The following is an 18315-nucleotide window of genomic DNA, read 5'->3' as shown; positions in this document are numbered from 1 at the left end:
AAGTAGAAATGTTGTTATTTAGCCAAATTATGTTTGTCCCACCTCATCTATCAAGAATCATTGAAATATAAATTACAATATAGGCCATATATTTCTGTTGCATCTGCATCTGCTGCTGCAGCTCCTGTTTCTGTTTCTAAGTGTCTCCAGGAATGAAGATCTACATTGATCCTTTCACATATGAGGATCCCAATGAGGCAGTGCGCGAGTTTGCCAAAGAAATAGACGTGACCTGTGTGAAAATTGAGCAAGTTATTGGTGCAGGTGAATGTCACTGTTCACATCAATTAGGAATATTTTAATATGCCTGAATTGCATAGAGTGCTGATTTGCAGTCTAACCAACATCTTTGCATCTCATCTAGTTAGTCGAATGCATATAAGCAAATCAACCGTTAATTAGAAAGCAGCTACAATCCAGCTAAAAGCCTGGAGCTCTTGATGTGTTCGCATCTTTAATTATTGTTAAAGGAGCAACAAAGTTTTAGTAAACCAGGCTGCTAATTTAATTATATTCATCTAATTGAATTTTATGTTAAATTTCCTGAGGTGTAATCAACTGGTCTATATATGGGTTAACTGTCTAGGTGAGTTTGGAGAGGTGTGTAGTGGTAATCTCAGGCTTCCTGGGAAGAGGGAGATTTTGGTGGCCATCAAGACTCTGAAATCAGGCTACACTGAGAAGCAGCGGCGGGACTTCCTGAGCGAAGCCAGCATCATGGGGCAGTTTGACCATCCCAACATCATCCACCTGGAGGGAGTGGTGACCAAGAGCACTCCAGTAATGATCATTACTGAATTCATGGAGAACGGATCACTGGACTCCTTCCTTCGGGTAAGTTTTCACAACACTGCTTTCAACCAATAAACGTAAAACTTTTTATGCGTTTTGGCCGTTCATTTACACGACAACGGTGTTTTGGGTGACTGAAAACGTGAACTTTTGAAAATGGGTTTCAAAGTGCAAGTTTTTGACCTTTTTTTGCCATTTTAAAAATGCTCTTTTCACAGTTAACCATCATTGATTTACTCCACAAGTTAAGTTGTCCAGTGACAGTAACATTTGTCTGTGATGTGACCCACTCAATGTAGAATAAAATATATTGTATTATTTTGGACACTGATATGGCTGGTATCTTCATTACATTTTAAGTGTACATGATTTGTACATTTTAAATTTGTTTCCGTGACAAAAAAAACGTGAGTGCACCTTATGGGCAGCATTTTTTTAATAATATTTTTGGCTACATTTTCCAAAAATCTATTCAGTTCAGCTTTTTATCTCATAATGTGTGATGCCACCTGTCCTTCTGCTGATTTTAGCTGACCCAGGATCCCATTGGGCAGGACCCAGATGTGTCTGCATAGAGGCACAGCTGGACTAAGTTCTAGATGTTTTTCCACAAGATTGTGACACAAGCTCACAGAACAAAGATGTTTTGCTAGAAAGACTGATTTTATAATGCTAGAAATGCCTTCCTTAATGTACAGAAGAAATATATGTGTATCCTTATACACACAAATATATGTGTATCCTTATCCTTATCCTTTTAAAAGTAATTATATATATATATATATATATATATATATATATATATATATATATAATTTATATACTTTTGTATTCTCTGTATATCCTCTTAGCAAAATGATGGCCAGTTCACTGTCATTCAGTTGGTCGGCATGTTGCGTGGCATTGCAGCTGGCATGAAATACCTCTGTGACATGAACTACGTACATCGCGATCTGGCTGCCCGCAACATACTGGTTAACAGCAATCTAGTCTGCAAAGTATCTGACTTTGGGCTTTCTCGCTTTCTGGAAGATGACACGTCAGATCCTACATACACAAGTGCCCTGGTGAGTGTGTGTTCAGTGGGTCATATGGCCTGATATGACCTAATATTACGTGCTAATGCATTATGTGTTCAGTACCTAACTAAATTCAGTGTCCACACAGGGAGGGAAAATTCCAATACGATGGACTGCTCCCGAGGCCATTCAATACAGGAAGTTCACATCCTCAAGTGATGTGTGGAGCTATGGGATCGTAATGTGGGAGGTCATGTCCTATGGAGAGCGACCGTACTGGGACATGAGCAATCAAGATGTATGGAATCAATTCTTATACGATTACATGGTCATATTGATAATTGTTCATCAAGCTACTGTACATTCATAAAGAGCTGGATAAGGATGTCACCTAGTGGACAAAGGATGTCATGAAACAATATCTGTGCATTCAAGAACATGTTTAGTTTAGTATGATTTTATGAGGTTTCTGATGTATTCTTTAATCAGTCATTTCTACTCCCATCCCCCCAGGTAATAAATGCAATCGAGCAGGATTATAGGTTACCTCCTCCGATGGACTGTCCAAATGCACTCCACCAACTAATGTTGGACAGCTGGCAAAAGGACAGAAACAACCGTCCGAAATTCAGTCAGATTGTTAACACTCTGGATAAGATGATTCGTAATCCAGGCAGCCTGAAGGCTACCACCCCTCTCTCTTCAGGGTAAGAGATTTTATTTTGGGTCAACCCAGGCTTGCAAGCACTGAGCATTGAATTCAATTCATTAGTCTGTGTAAAAAAAAAAGAGAAGATTTTGACTTAAAAAAAAACTTCAAGATTTTGAAGTGAATTTTGCCTAATTTGCATCTTGAAGAGATGTTTTTTTTTATATTTTATATATAAGTCTATAACCTTATATTTATATAAGTTTATTTTCTATTTATTAAATTCATTTTAAATTAAGTTTAGACTAGTGCTGTCAATAGATTAGATTAAAATGTTTAATTTGTAATCAAAAGGGTATCATGTTTAACGTGTTTATTTTGTCATCATTTGCTATATCCATTAAAGTATTGAAGGATGATTCTCACAAAACTGTATTTTCTGTATATTCAAGCTTTTTTTAAGGTAAATGTAGATGTCTTAAAAAAAAGACACCTGGGGACTCCAAAAGACCACTTAATTACCCAATGATATAAGGGGTCCATATGATCAACAAATGTATGCACACGAAGTACCCATGGAAAAAAAAATCATTACAGAGCAAGACTTTTCAGAATTCAGTGTATAGTATGTGTACAGTTCAACAGCAAAGCGCTTGTTTAGAGCTTTTTAGAGCTTGTGTACATTATAGACATGTCAAGTTGGGATACTGAACTGTACCACATGGACCAAAAAAAACTGACTGGATATATTTACTACAATACACGAATCCACAAAAAATTTTAAACAGCACACTGTTTTTAACATAATAATAAATGTTTCTTGAGCACCATATAAGCATATAATAATGATTTCTGAAGGATCATGCGACACTGAACACTGGAGTAATGATGCTGAAAATTCAGCTTTGCATCACAGGAATAAGTTACATATATTAAGATAGAAAACAGTTAATTTAAATTAAACTTATATTTCACAATATTACTATTTTCAACTATTTTTTTAATCAAATAAATACAGCCTTGTTGAACAGAGGAGATTTATTTCAAAAACATTACAAAATCTTACAGACTCCACATTTTTGAACAGTAATACATGTTATTATGAATTATGAATTGCAGTGTGTCATTTTTAATTCCTTCAACTAGGTCAAATGGTCTGAGATATTTTATTTCTAATTTAGCAGAATACACTTTTTTAAATACACGTTATACATGTTCCTATCCTAGTGATGTTGAATCTGTTTGTGTTTTACAGCGTACATCTACCTCTGCTGGACCGCAGCACACCAGACTTCTCCAGCTTCAGCACAGTAGATGAATGGCTGGACGCCATCAAAATGGGCCAGTACAAGGAGAACTTTGCAACTGAAGACCTCACTACATTTGAAGCGGTGTCTCAAATGACCATGGAGTATGTTTTACTATCTTCCATAAAGCTTACTGGAATCATATCGATCATTTTCTTTACTAAGTTACAGGACCAGATGTTGTAGTCACCGGAAACCTACTGTAAATTTGATTGATAGCCTTATCTGCTTAGATCATTCCTTTATGATGACATCTTGCAGTTTATGTCTCTTACGCCCTCTTTCTGTCTTCGCAGAGATATCCTGAAGGTGGGAGTCATACTAGCCGGCCACCAGAAAAAGATTTTCAATAGTGTGCAGATGATGCGCGCTCAAATGAACCAGATACAGTCAGTGGAGGTTTGATTCTTAGGAGTGGAGGACGGGACCAGCCTGTGCACACCAGACCCCTGTGGACAGAAAGACGTCCCACTTCAGCAAGCCCTGTGTCCAGAGCCCAGCAGTAGTCCCTTTTTCTGGGTATGATCAAGAACAGATCACCAAAAGACCTCTATGATCTCAATACAGCACCAGCACACTGAAGACAAGCTGAAGTCTTTCCAATGGCCAAACCTATCCATAAATGTCATTCTGGCTGCATTTACATGCAAGTTTATGTTCCTGTATTATCTGTGACTTTGCAGTATTTCAAATAAGCCACATAAAAGCCTCATGTCTTTTCAAATGTTAGTATATCTGTTATTTCATAGATGTTTAAAGTCAGCATGAAATGGAAGTTGCGATAGTCTTTTCTTCCCTGTTGTAATGTACTGTATATCCAAAAAACGTATAGCCTACTAGTGTATGCAAATTTCTGGCAAAGTCACCTTAACCGAATCAGCTCGACTTTTATATATTTTATAAAGTGCACCCATTATACTATTAGAATTCAAATAGAATTAGAAAAATAGACAGTTCTTTTTTAAGATTTTCATGCAGTCATCTTTATCACGATACTGTCATATTGGGTATAACTTTAATCAGAATGTTTGCATATGCAGAATAAAAGGGAAGAAAAGGTTGTTTATGCATGTAAATGTAGCCACTATCACATCATATTTTATGAAGTTTATTTTGTTAGTTCTGTGGGTAAATCTGCAATCTCATTAGATGAAATCAAATTAGATTGTGATCATATATATACAGTATATACCCTTTACTCTTTGATATGGTTTGGTTCTCATCCATATTCACCAGCTCTGATATGTTGTCTGGTTGTCAATCTAAAACAGACTATGGACTAATAGCAAGAAAAAGGGAGGAACAGTTATACATGTGTGATACTCATGTATGATGAGGAATGATCCATGTGATGGATCTTGAGCTGGCAGCACTTGCCAATATGAGGACTATTATAGAAATGTTCAGTGTGATATATATATATATTTTTTTGTATAAAGTTATGTGATGAATATTTTTTTATTTTCTTCATGAGTTTTATTTATTTGTTTTATACTTTATAACCCCATTTCTTTCCACTTAACCATATAATCATGCACCAGTGTTTGTTGTACTGCAGATGTTTTTGTAACATATCGGAAGCACTTCAAGTTCTGATTTCCTCACAGAGCGTGCCAACATAATTGAATAGAAGTGCAGACTGAATAGAAATGTTTATTTTCTATCCCAATTATATCTGTCACTTGGTGGGGTTATTTTTTTCTTTCAGATTTCATGTTTTGAAAAAAGTTTCCGCTATTTTTTCCCGCTACATTTTCCTGTTGATATTTAGATTATTGTTTATATATATGTATATGCATACATACACACATAATTATTTGTGTATATCCAGTCGTGGTCAGAATTATTGGCTCTCTTGATAAATATGGTGAAAATAAATCTACATCGTTAATCCTTTTGACCTTTTATTTTAAAAATCACAAAATTCCAACCTTTCATTGAAGGAAAACTTTTTAAAATGGGGGAAAATCTCATTATGAAATAAATGTTTTTCCTCTAATACACACTGACTACAATTAATGCCACCTTTTTATTCAATACTTTTTGCAACCTCCTTTTGCCAATATAACAGCTCTGAGTTTTCTTCTATAATGCCTGATGAGTTTGGAGAACACCTGACAAGAGATCAGAGACCATTCCTCCATACAGAATCTCTCCAGGTCAGGGATAGGCAACGTCGATCCTGGAGTGCCGCTGTCCTGCAGAGTTTAGCTCCAACCCCGATATAAACTGAAGACATTGATTAGCTTGCTCAGGTGTATTTGATTTTGGGTGAAGCTAAACTCTCCAGGACAGCGACACTCCAGGACCAATGTTGCCCATCTATGCTCCAAATCCTTCAAATTCCCAAGTCTATTTTGATACATTACACTATTCTCTTCAGTTTATTGTAGGATTCAGGTCAGGGGACTGCGATGGCCATGCCAGAACCTTAATTTTGTGCTCATTTACCCATTTTTGAGTCGATTTTGATGTTTGGTTTAAATCATTGTCCTGATGGAAGATCCATCCATGGCCCATTATAAGATTTCTAGCAGAGGATTAAGATTTCTATCTGTTGGTACAGTATTTGATAGAATCCATGATGGAGTTTGCATTTGGATAAGAGCAGAGGATTTTTCTTGAAACCCTCCCAAACAACATGTGGTGATTTTAGGAGCTGTTTGACCTCAAGACTCAAGTATTTTCTTTAATTCTCCAGCTGTGATCCTTAGAGAGTCTTTGGCCAATCAAATTATCCTCCTTGCTGCACATTAAGATGGTATAGATACTGATTGGAACTTCTTAATTATTGACCTTATGGTTGAAATGGGAATTTTCAATGTTTTAGCTATTTTCTTACAGCCACTTTCTATTTTGTGAAGCTCAACAATATCTTGCTGCACATCAGAATTATATTCTTTGGTTTTACTTATTGTGATGGATGATTAACGGAATTGGCCTTTAAGTTTCCTCATATTTATACTAAATATAGTATACTATATAAATCATGGCTGGATAAATATATGTTCCTAGTCATCTTGGTGTGCTACAGATTGTAAATATGAAGGAGAATATATTTCAGATATATTATACTCAAAAGATTTTCTAAGTATACCAATAATTGTGGCCAACGTGTATTAGAGAAAAACATTTATTTCATTATGTGACTAATCCCCCCACTCCTCAATTCAGTTCTACGTCTATGAAAGGTTTGATTTTGTTGATCTGTTGATTTTAATGACAGATCAAAAAGATAAACAATGCAGATTTATTTTCACAGCCTTTTTTGATCATATTTACCATGGGTGGCAATAATTCTGACCACGAATCTATACGTACATACTGACACTTCACAAATACGGTACAATCTGGTGTTAAAGCATTAGAAGCTCTAATTCTTTTTTTGTTGTATGAACTGTTAGATGTTTAAAAAACTATTATCTAACATAAAATTTGCATGAACGACAGACAGTAACTGGTTTCCCACACTTTAAATGTCCCTGTCTCTTAAAAAAAAAAAAAAAATTCTGTCCCGTTCATTTCCAGGCCTTGTTTTGTACCCTATTCGTAGAAGTTTTGCTGTCCACATGAAACAATATTAAGTTCTTCTCATACTGTCAAAAAAAATCAAAGGTCATTTTGACAGTATGAGCTTGGTGTAAGTGAAAAGGCTTCACTGACCATGCTTGGACAGATTTATTTTTCATCTGACATGCTTTACACATTGAACATCACAACATAATCAGCATTATTGTAAAACACTTTGCAAAATACATGCTTGCTTGTTTGTTGTTTTCAGTATATAGTGTTGGTTAATAAGCAGTTATATTTCTAATCTGTTGCTCTTCCTGGAGCTCGGCACAATTGTAACCCAAAATAGTTGTTGAGTTGACACTTTGACACCCTCTCTTTTAAAGTGAATGTGCTTCTTATCAACTTTTTCACTGGTCTTCCACATCTAAACACTTTTCACATATAGATACTCTTGTTCATTATCTGAATCTCATGTATTTTTGTTGAGGCAACCTTCTATATGTAAAATCTAAAACTGAAGGTGCAATGTTTTGTAAGATGCATTAATTATTATTGCGAAACCATTTCTTATTCTCCTTTTGAATGAAATTTTATCAATTCATTGAAGCTCCATCAATCAACTTCATAAAGGGAATTTTAAAAACTTATTTCAGGCTCAGTGGACTGTCATTGTGTTTTTTTCTTTTCTTAAAATATGTCATTATCATAACTTGAAAACAGAACAGTATTGGAAAGGTTGTATGAAAAGAATGTACATATGTTAATATATTAGAAAATACCTTCATGCATATCTTTTTTTTCATCCTCTGTTCGATAAAAGATCCATTTCTTTGTGAATATATGACTGTGGATTATGCCATGTACATGCATACAATACAATAGTATGCACACACTTTTATTGGTATTAATCTGTCACACACGTGCACACACACACACACACACACACACACACACACACTGTACTGTCCACCATGACCACTGTGGTTGAAGCAGGAGGCTCTGGATTTTGTATAAATTGTACATGTGAATGATGTTACAGTTGAAAAATTTGTAGTATTGCTATTGGTTTATTTTCTACGAAACAACATTTGTGACCCGTTATGTTTTTCTTCAATAAAATATGGAGCAAGGGTCAGTGTCATGAGTCATGTGGTAATTGTGCTCTTAAAAAAATTTGTCTACTAAATGATTTATTCTGATTGTGTTGTGGATTTTGTTGTTCTCCAGCCCACCAGAGGGAGCTATAGGCTGCAAAATAAGATCAAGGTACGTTGACATGCTTTTGAGAAGTATTTTTATGGTATTTTGTAGGCATATTTATCACAAATATGATGATGAAATCATAAAATGTTTAATATTTCATCAGATCATATTATCTGAATGATTGATTTCACCCTTTCCAGGATTAATGTTTTTGTATTTATTCCATAACTTTGTTAGACAGATAGCTTTTTGTCCAAAGTACCATCTGCATATTTCTCTTGGATTAATGTGCTTCTGATATAGCCTGTTGCTCAGATATCCCATTATATCTTGAAATGCCACTAACTTGTCATGTTTTTTTCCCAATATCTTTTAATTTCAGTGCAGTGTTTTCCACTGGCATCAAAACTGGCATCAAAACTCATCCCTCAGAAGCCATTTGCATTTGACCTGCGTTCGACGTGTGTGTGTGTGTGTGTGTGTGAATAAGCTTCTTCAGTGGTAGTATTAGAAAGGTTTTTCTCTGTGAATTTGGGTTGCTACTGTGTGGAGCCTGAATTCAGACCATAGTTGGCCATTTTCAGTAATTCTTCATTATTTTTTGCTGGTGATTTTGACTAGAATCCAATTGATAGTAGACATTGGGAGTGTTCTGAAAACCTTTATTTTTCAACTCCATTTGGTGATGCTAGTGATGCCAAATGTTTTAGGTGGCTTACTGGACACCTATTTTGCACTCGCAGTCATGACAAATAGGGGTCAAGTAAAGACGCATCAATGGCTAATTTTTGAAACATGATCAAACTGTGCATGCCCATCTGATAAGTGTAGTATCACCTTGTTGGCTGCAGTGAAAACAGTGTTTGTTTAATCCCATGGAATTAGCCACCACAACAAACCACACCAAAAGTACAATGAAATATTAATCTTGTAATCTGTACAAAATACGTGGTCATGTTATTTTACATATACCACAGTGCACTTATATTAACATAAATTGAATTTGTCAGTACTGTTGTGATTGAAAGTGCTTTAATGATATGGCCCAGATTCGTTGATCCCTTGTTAGGACGTCAATGCTGTGCATTCAAGTGGGTGTCCTAGTTTCCGAGACATTCATATTTTGTGACTATTGTTGCTTTTTTCCTACTCAGACTATTATTTATTTTGTGGCCGGTTGTCTCAACATTGCAAAGGTTCAGCGGGGGTGATAGTATCTTGCTCTTTGGTTTGTTGGTGCGGATCATGTGGAGTGAGAGCCCAGAATGCACCTGGAAGAAAAGTGTGTCGCCATGTCCTCAGCCGAGGCTGACAGGTGCTCTTTTTGAGGCCGCCGGCATGCAGTCTTCTTTCCGTGTGTGAATGTGTATATGGGATTATCTCATCTTTCTCTTTAAAGACCCTGGTGAGAGAATCCAAGTTGGATGATCTTCTCGACTAAGCCCGGTCATGAACCCTCCTTGACAATTGATAGTTTGGTTCTCTAAAATGAGATTGAATCAGCTCTGCCAAAACAAGGCACACAGATTTATCATAATTTTATTGTCTTGCATGCAAGTTAAATACATTTTTATCACAGTATTGTGTCCTTTTCTGTTGTGTCCTTTCCTGTTGCGTCCCATCCAAAAGCCAACTGTGTCACACAGTATGTTGCTCATGATATTTATAATTTATTCATATGCCAGATGTTAATTGTGAAAGGAAAATCTGCATGGCTTTTCTGACACTTTCAAATGCCCTACTGAGAAGATATCCTGAACCTACTGTACCTTCCTTTTTACTAATGATCCTGACATTTGTTTCTTTTATAGGGACACCGGAGGAAGTAACATTTCAGACTAGTTGATATTTTTCAAAGATGTGCCACATAAAAAAGGTCAAAGGCAAGTCCTTTTTTTCCGTTGATGCCTGGCAGAAAGGTTAAGGTTACAATATGACCTATGGGAGTATTGTGCAATTCCATTGGGCTGTGCCATGCCATTCTCCAGTGCATGTGATGTAAGAGGAAAGCTGTCTGTGGTCACAGCATGTGTTCTGTTTGCCTGGAGATTTACAGCAGCACAGGAGTAAACATGAATTAAGAACACTGAGTGACAAAAATAAACAACAGCAGCTGGAAAAGCGATGAGTAATGACCGCTTTCATGAACGCACAGGAAAAGAGGTACTGTCCAAATATTTTTGTATTCCCCTCGATTCATGTAAAATGTGGATGTGTTGAAACCTTTGAGATTTTCAGGACAGCCGTTACATTCAGGATATAAACAAGTGTGATTGAAGTCTGCAGCTGTGACGAAGTCAGAAGGTTTGCATGCAATTTCTGATTTGTAGCATGCAATAGAAGGCAATGATGTTCTCCATTTGAGGTTCACACAGTTATTCACACCATCTCTCACTTTCAGGGCAGTAATCTGTATGCGCACAGCTCCATGTTAATCGTCACATGCATCACCATGGCAATGGAGACAGAATATGAAATAAGACACTATGCAGACTGAATCAAAGAACAATAACAAAAAGAAACCGAATGGAATTAAACTGTTGCCAAAAAGTCATTAGCTGTTTATCCAGGATGGAAGAAGACTTGCAACCACAGCCTTTGGTCAGATGTGTGATGGGCACCACAGTTCAAATGTCACCCAATCAAGAGCAGAAGCGAATGGACCAAGATACAGATAAGCACATAGTGTACATTTAAATTAAAGAACCAGAATTCCCTTCTGACTGTGGGTAAACCAAGTGGTCTACACCTCCCCTTCCGTCGTCACATTCCCCTCCCCTCTCCATGCCCCCAGCGCTTCGCAGTCTCTAGTTCACTCGTCTCTATTTACCTCTTTGCTAATCCCTCACATTGCACGCTCTCTCTCCCTCTCTCTCTTCCACACATTCTCTCGATCGCTGTCTCTCCTCCCCTTTCAAGCTCAGAGCCAGCGGGCTGCCACACGACCCACACTGCCTGCTACATGATCTCCTGGAAAACAGATCTCCGTGTCTTTGTAGCCACTTGCTGCTGCTCAAGCCTTTGGTAGATTGCAATCTAGGAGACAAGGAAAGATGCCTTCGCGACAACCGTGACTCCTGTCATCTTCAGATGCGCCCCTGTCCCCTTTCCTAGTATCTTGCCCCCTGACCCTTTACCCCATCCCCTCTCCTCTACCCCTCTCCAGACCTCCCTCACTTAATCCCCCCCAATCTCCCCCTCACCTCGCACCCTCTTGACAATGTTCTCATGTGTTCGTTGGCTTCAGCCTTTCCTTGCCTTGCTATCCTCTACCTTGTTAACTTGGGGGTATAACTGCCCATCTAACTGCTTGTGTCCGGACCATCACACCGTGGACTGCACAGGTCAAGGACTCACCCGTCTTCCAGACTCTATCCCTTTGGACATACGGAGACTCCTTCTGTCTGACAACTGGATTTCCTGGATCCCTTCTGATTTCCTGGTTCTCTACAGTGATTTGGTCTACCTGGATCTGAGAAATAACTCCCTAACGAGCCTGGAGCCTGGGACTCTGAGTACATCCTCCAGACTGGTCTATCTAGACCTGGGGAGCAACAACTTGACTGAGATACCCTCGGGAACTTTTGGGGAGTCCCGTAGTCTGATCAAGCTACGGCTGGGGAACAATCCATATTTGAATATGATCAGCAAGGACGCCTTCTTCGGCCTCACCTCCTTAAGAGAGCTCGAGCTGGAGAGGAATGCCCTCTCTGGCCTGGACGTCGGGGTGTTGAGCCAGTTGCCTTCCTTGCGGATGATACGCCTGGAAGGGAACCCCTGGGTATGCAATTGCAACTTTGCTAAACTCTTCCTGTGGCTGTTAGAAAATCGTCAAAAGCTTCCAACTGGTAAGCTTCTTAAATCTTGCTTTTGTGATCTGCATCCATCTGCATGAAATAATGTCATATTAATTTTTCTAATAAAACCCTAGAAACGTTTTCAATCACTTGAACCCTTCACAGTGTGTGGTGGTTGACCTGTGGAAGATTCAAATGGTCAATAACACTAAGGGTGAGAAGTGAGAAGATCTATATTCTGACTAGGTTACATGTGGGTGAACTGATTTTGTTTGGGATAGAGACACACTTTAGGTGATCACTAGAATATGCAAAATATTCTTGTGCATAATTCATGAAACATATGCCACACAACATGTTCCCTAATTTTTATCTCATGTCTTGTTCTCTTGGTTGACGTTAATTTGAGTGGTAACAAAAGGAAAAAATTGAGGGAACTGTACCCTCTTGTATACAGTATCCGTTGGTCATTAGGTTACTTACCACTAGTCTAAGTTAAGGTCAAGACAGCTACATCAAATATGAATGCATGGTCCTCGCTGTCCCTTAAAGCACAGGTCACTTTTCTCCACCTGTGTCTGTTTAAGAGACCAATGTAACATTAAGTTGCATGTAACAAACATGTCAATATTAAAAAAAATAGTTTGTTTGGTCACGCATACATTATTGTATACCGTTGGAAACTTGTTGCACATTTGAGAAACGTTTCTTTCTTGCACATTTGAGAAACGTTTCTTTCTTAAATCATAGTTATCCTCATAGATGTGAATCTTCCTGATAGGATTAAACTCCATATTTATGGAAAGATTTGCTTAATATTCAGATTGTTTGAAGTTTATTTGAATAATTCTGTAGCTTATGATTTGAGGCAAGAGTCTAAGATCATATATGACTGTATTGTTTTTAAATTTTTTGTGCTTGTAACTAATAAAGCAGTTAATTTTCAAAGTAATAATATTAACTCAGTTCTATTTGTAAACAATAACCTTTCACCCATTCACAAATGTTTGCAGTCTATTGACCTCGCTCAATCTTTTATGAACGACACATTTGCAGATTCTTATCAAGTCATTAACAATGTTAACTGACTATTAACTTTGAGTTTACTAATTTAAATCCTTATGCATGCTACTTTCAAATAAAAATATTTTATTTTGGTTTAAAAAAACAAAATATTTAATGAATATTTCTTGAGGGTTATTTTCTTCAAAAAATGTACAGTCTACACAATATCCTTAAGTAATCTTGTCTTACCATTTATGTTCATTTAAATAGTGCAATTACATTATGATGAACAAATGCAGAGAAGAACCAGAGGAGTCTATATTGATTTTTTTATGCATACATATTATATTTATATGCATACATTTGGCAGACACTTTTACTGAAATTGACATTGCATTCAAGGTATACATTTTATCAGTTCATGCATTTCTTGACAATTAAACCCATAACCATGGTGTTATGTAGCTACATAAAGCTATAAATGCTGGGGGGTTCGATTGCAGGAAAAAATACTATAGTTTTTTTTATCGTAATTCTAAAAGTCCACCATAATGTAGTCTTTAATTTAGATAGTCTAGTTTAAACTCCCTTACAGTGTCGTAAATCTTGCACTTTGGTATGGATGAACAAGTTACATCCATTATTCAACCCAACATTGAATCTGATACTGACGATAGCACACCTCGGGCACACTTTCAGTTGCCTGGTAATTTGATATCCAGGCGGATAATCAAGAGCAAGAACCAAGATTTCCACCAAAATGTAAGCAAAGTGTGTGTAGTGACATCCCCATAAGTGACAGGCGCACACACAACTCTTTAAACAACCCTCAAAGGTCAACAGACAGCCTGAGAGGCTACCACATCATATAATATCACAATGAAGTGAACAAGTTATGTATTTACCACAAGATAACACATGCACAGTTATAGAAAAAAAAAAGGATGGAATTTTTCAGGCTCATGTAGCCTAGGATTTTGAGCACACTAAACAAATGTATTGAATGAATTCAGTGTAATCTGAACGGAGAGACCAAATGATAATGAGATTCATATATTCAGCTTTATTACACACCAGAGGTGAAGCTTTGATTCATTGTTGCGAATACAAGAACATGGCTCCCGTTTCACATATGTGGTGACAGCAGGCAATACAACACTAGTCGGCTGACTGAGCTTGTGGCCGCTGTGAGAATTTTTTAAATGGGTAAAGGCATGTGCTGCATGCGTGTTAGTCATTTGTGATTTTCGCTTTGGGGATCTCCAGTGTAAAACACTGAAGCTCTAGCATGATGAAACATCAGATGAGCTCTTAGAGATGCGCAAACGGCCACGTGACAGACTAAACAAAGGAGGCTGAGGTCACTGAATCCCCTGCATGTGGAAAACCCCTTCTGGATGGAGTGACTCATCCACACTTACTGCCTCACACGTTTGATGATGATGTCAACTGACTTTGGCCAATGACATGAACAAACATGGTGGCATTGTATTATGACATGGATGGTTATATATTAATGAGAATAGCATTTATTTTATTTTAATTCAAAAATTATTATCTCTCTCTCTCTCTCTCTCTCTCTCTCTCTCTCTCTCTCTCTCTCTCTCTCTCTCTCTCTCTCTCTCTCTCTCTCTCTCTCTCTCTCTCCTAAAGAATAATATGCTCCTAAAGAGCTACACAGAATCACAAGGGGTTTGAGCGTGAACGCAATTAAAGGTGAGATGGGGCTGTGGAGCTCTGCCGCTCTGTTGTGCCTGTCTGTCAGCGTGGCTGTATTACGTAGGCGATGTTCCGCTTTAAATCTGTCATCTGGTGTCCACTGATCACACGGCTGAAAGGAGATTAAAACTCCCTCTGTGAAAATCCAAATACAAACCAACAAGGAGAATTTCACAAATGTTTCCCATAAAGGGAGGGGGGATTGGAAAGCATCCCATATCTTATCATGCCGTTATGTAATGGGAGTTTTCTGTGTCATATCTGCAACCGTGTTTTTGCTAGATACAAAAATTTCCAAATGATAATACCACCATGCTACAGTATAGGGAAAAAATTCTGTATACTGATTTTATCATAATATTTTTATTTCTGTAACATTATAAGTAGGCCTACTTTATGTAGTCTTATTTCCTAGTTAATGTGTACTATTTTTGAGTGGGAACAAAGATTTGGCATTAGTAATGATATTAAGATTTTGATATTTTTATTTAGATAATTTGCAGAAGGCTTCGAGTTTCTGTTGTGGCTAGGTTTTCAGTAAATTTATTTTTTTACTTGATCTTAAACAGATTTGAGCACTTTGTGTTCCAGTGCAAACCAAGCATGAATTTGGAAAACAACCTCATTCTAGGTGTAGCTTACCCATCATAAAAGCACTTAAATGAATCTGTTATCTGTTATTACACGTTTAGCTGGATATATAGCCTTGAGTTTGTGTTTGTGTTTGCGTGCGTGCGTGCGTGCGTGTGTGTGTTTGTGTGTGTCTGTGTGTGTTAATGAAGTCCACTTGCTCATTTATTATCCTTTGAAGCTATACACTGTCTGAGTATGTGACCGTCAAATGGCACTAAAGAGCTGAACAAAGAGAAATGAAATAGTGTTTTAAATGAGAAATATAAACTGAAACGGGCAGTAAAATTAAAGAATACGTTTAAAAACAGTTGAACTTTCTTTTAATTATCAATACATAACATTCAAAAATTCATTAAATATTTTTTAAAGAATATGCTCACTTAGACTGCATTTATTTGATTAAAATAAATCCTACATTATGGGGACAAAATGTCCCCATGCACAAAGATGGCAATATCCATAAAACTAGGACATTTTTTTGCCCCATGAGGAAAACAGCTTATAAATCATACAAAGTGATGTTTTTTGAAAATCTAAAAATGCAGCAAGTTTTGTGTGATGGGTAGGTTTAAGGGTAGGGTTAGTTTAAGGGGATATAATATTCAGTTTATACAGTTTAAAATCATTACGTCTATGGAAAGACGTGTGTGTGTGTGTGTGTGTGTGTGTGTGTGTGTGTGTGTGTGTGTGTGTGTGTGTGTGTGTGTGTGTGTGTGTGTGTGTGTGTGTGTGTGTGTGTGTGTGTGTGTGTGTGTGTGTGTCTTAGGGCTGTCATTCAATATAAAATTGTAATCTAATTAATCGCACATCAATTTTGGCTGTGAAGTTCAGTCATTCATGTTAGATGAGAAAAGCATTGAAAGACATTACAAAAAGTAGCTTAAGAAAAAAGGATGTGGCCATAACATTTTTTTTTTTCTGGAGTGTGCTTTTTTTTTAAAGCTGCTTCTGAAGTCAGTTGTTGTCCTGCATCATGTTCGTTACTAAACTGTATACAATGTTAGAAGACATTCAGGTCTGGGCTGGGGCGAGGAGCATTAAAAGCATTAATAATGTTTATGTATGTATCTGTTTATGCATGTGTCTATTCTCTCTCTATCTAAAGAGAAGTGGAATAAAAATATCAAAACACCACATTTTTTATTTTCAGAAACTGTATGTATTTTCCACGATAATGTTGTCCCCTCTCCGTCTGTCTCTTTTACAGGGTTAGAGGGTATGGAGTGCTCTCTTCCAGTGGACGGGCGGCAGGTGTCACTCAGTGAGCTTTCTGAGGACAGTTTCCGGGAGTGTCGGGGATTGCTGACTCTCACTGATTATCTTATAGTGATTTTTTCTGGAATTTGTATTTCAGTGGCAGCCATTATTGCCAGTTTCTTTTTGGCTTCCACTATCCACTGTTTCCAGCGACTCAAATCAAAAAGGACAGATGAAGAGGAGGCAGAGGAATGAGTGTACTTACTGGACAGAATAGAAGTAACAAATTACCCATAATTCAACACAGGGGAGGCCAAGGGATTGGATAAAAGGGCGAATCACCTTATTTCCATGACGAAAGAACCCTGAATTAGGCCTCTGTGCAACTAAGGTGAGGCTGCTGTCTCGCATCTCGTGAATCACAACCTTCATACGTGTTGCTTGCAAGAAGCATTATATTTTTATACTTGAACACCAATGATTGAATTGAGCCTTAAAACTAAAACGGTTCCTGAACATGCAGTTTATGAAACCACTGTCTCATGCCCCTGTATTCTAAAGTATTCAGCATTATATTTTGAAATCAGACAGCAACAATGATCTTTTTATGAGATGTGCGAGTTAGTATTTTCTACATTAGTTATTTTTGGTATTGTGTACATGAATCTTGCTCTGTTGTAGTAAGGTTTAGATACTTGCACTTTAAAGTACAGAAGACATTGCACACAATCCCAGTGAGCCATACTGTAAGACCTTTTTCATAAACCATAATGGCACTTATCACCAAAGAATTAACATAAAATGAGCATACATTGTAATGTAAATGTTTTTCAAGAGAAGGGTTCAAAACACCATTATAAATATTGTAAGACATGTTTGGCTGTTGTCTGTAACCTACAACAACTTCATAAATGTCATGCTTACTCTTAATATAGTAGTTACAGATGGGTCAAAATTATATATCAAGGTATTTTAAAGGCTAAATTAAAAGGGAACTTTTTGTCTTTCATTTTGTGTCAATTCTGTCTAGTTAATTCTTTCCTTTTTTTTTACTTTATGTTATGACTAAATAAACATTGACGCCAAAGTGTTTGAAATGATTAATATCATGTCTTAATCTTTTTGTTTTTAGCATATAGGCTATACCTGACCCTAATTCTGATAACTTAATTGTAATGGTATGAAGAAATTATGTATCTGGTGAGTAAATCTTGAGGTAAATTATTTTCATATATAGGCCTAGTTACACGCTGGCTTGACGCAGAAGGACGATTAACTCACATTTAATAAACACCAGGAACCATACAGAGATACACACCAGCACAAAACTTCAACACAAGACCATAAACAGAAGATAACTAATGGTTTAAATACACAGTGGATGATGAGGAACAGGTGAGAGACGAATCAATGAAACAATGAATCACTATAACAACCAAGCAAACAAACTAAACAGGAAAAGGTAGGCAAACCAGAAA

The 18315-nt window shown here is 37.1% G+C and overlaps 2 protein-coding genes across 4 annotated transcripts in view; both read left to right on the top strand.

Annotated features, from left to right (window-relative positions):
* Nucleotides 1-7274, top strand: part of ephb2a (eph receptor B2a) — an 88889-nt gene extending 81615 nt beyond the window's left edge. Inside the window, exons 10-17 of one of the 2 annotated variants that reach the window (XR_013197005.1) lie at nucleotides 142-264; nucleotides 587-834; nucleotides 1644-1859; nucleotides 1960-2109; nucleotides 2325-2518; nucleotides 3716-3871; nucleotides 4064-5937; nucleotides 6063-7274. Coding sequence is in view for 1 of the 2 variants with exons in the window: in XM_077214627.1 (XP_077070742.1) it covers nucleotides 142-264; nucleotides 587-834; nucleotides 1644-1859; nucleotides 1960-2109; nucleotides 2325-2518; nucleotides 3716-3871; nucleotides 4064-4172 (1196 nt within the window). In the remaining variant the exon portion in view is untranslated. Of the gene's footprint in view, nucleotides 1-141; nucleotides 265-586; nucleotides 835-1643; nucleotides 1860-1959; nucleotides 2110-2324; nucleotides 2519-3715; nucleotides 3872-4063 lie in introns of both variants that reach the window. The other variant, XM_077214627.1, reaches the window with a different exon arrangement.
* Nucleotides 7275-10486: 3212 nt separating this feature from the next.
* lrrc38a (leucine rich repeat containing 38a) lies at nucleotides 10487-17941 on the top strand. Of its 2 annotated transcripts, none has more exons than XM_077214570.1 (3): nucleotides 10487-10790; nucleotides 10888-12334; nucleotides 16848-17941. In XM_077214570.1, exons 2-3 carry the CDS (start codon nucleotides 11707-11709, stop codon nucleotides 17090-17092), a joined length of 873 nt encoding a protein of 290 aa, XP_077070685.1. In that variant the 5' UTR covers nucleotides 10487-10790; nucleotides 10888-11706; the 3' UTR covers nucleotides 17093-17941. The 2 variants fall into 2 exon arrangements, with proteins under 2 accessions (XP_077070685.1, XP_077070687.1); XM_077214572.1 differs by having other exon boundaries at nucleotides 10508-10649.
* Nucleotides 17942-18315: the final 374 nt, after the last annotated feature.

Source organism: Siphateles boraxobius, unplaced genomic scaffold (genome assembly GCF_051911475.1).
Source record: "Siphateles boraxobius isolate OS27281-9 unplaced genomic scaffold, OSU_SipBor_1 68, whole genome shotgun sequence".
NCBI classification, from domain to species: Eukaryota; Metazoa; Chordata; class Actinopteri; order Cypriniformes; family Leuciscidae; genus Siphateles; species Siphateles boraxobius.
The sequence above is the reverse complement of the archived record's forward strand: the minus strand, read 5'-3'. Positions and strand labels throughout refer to the sequence as shown.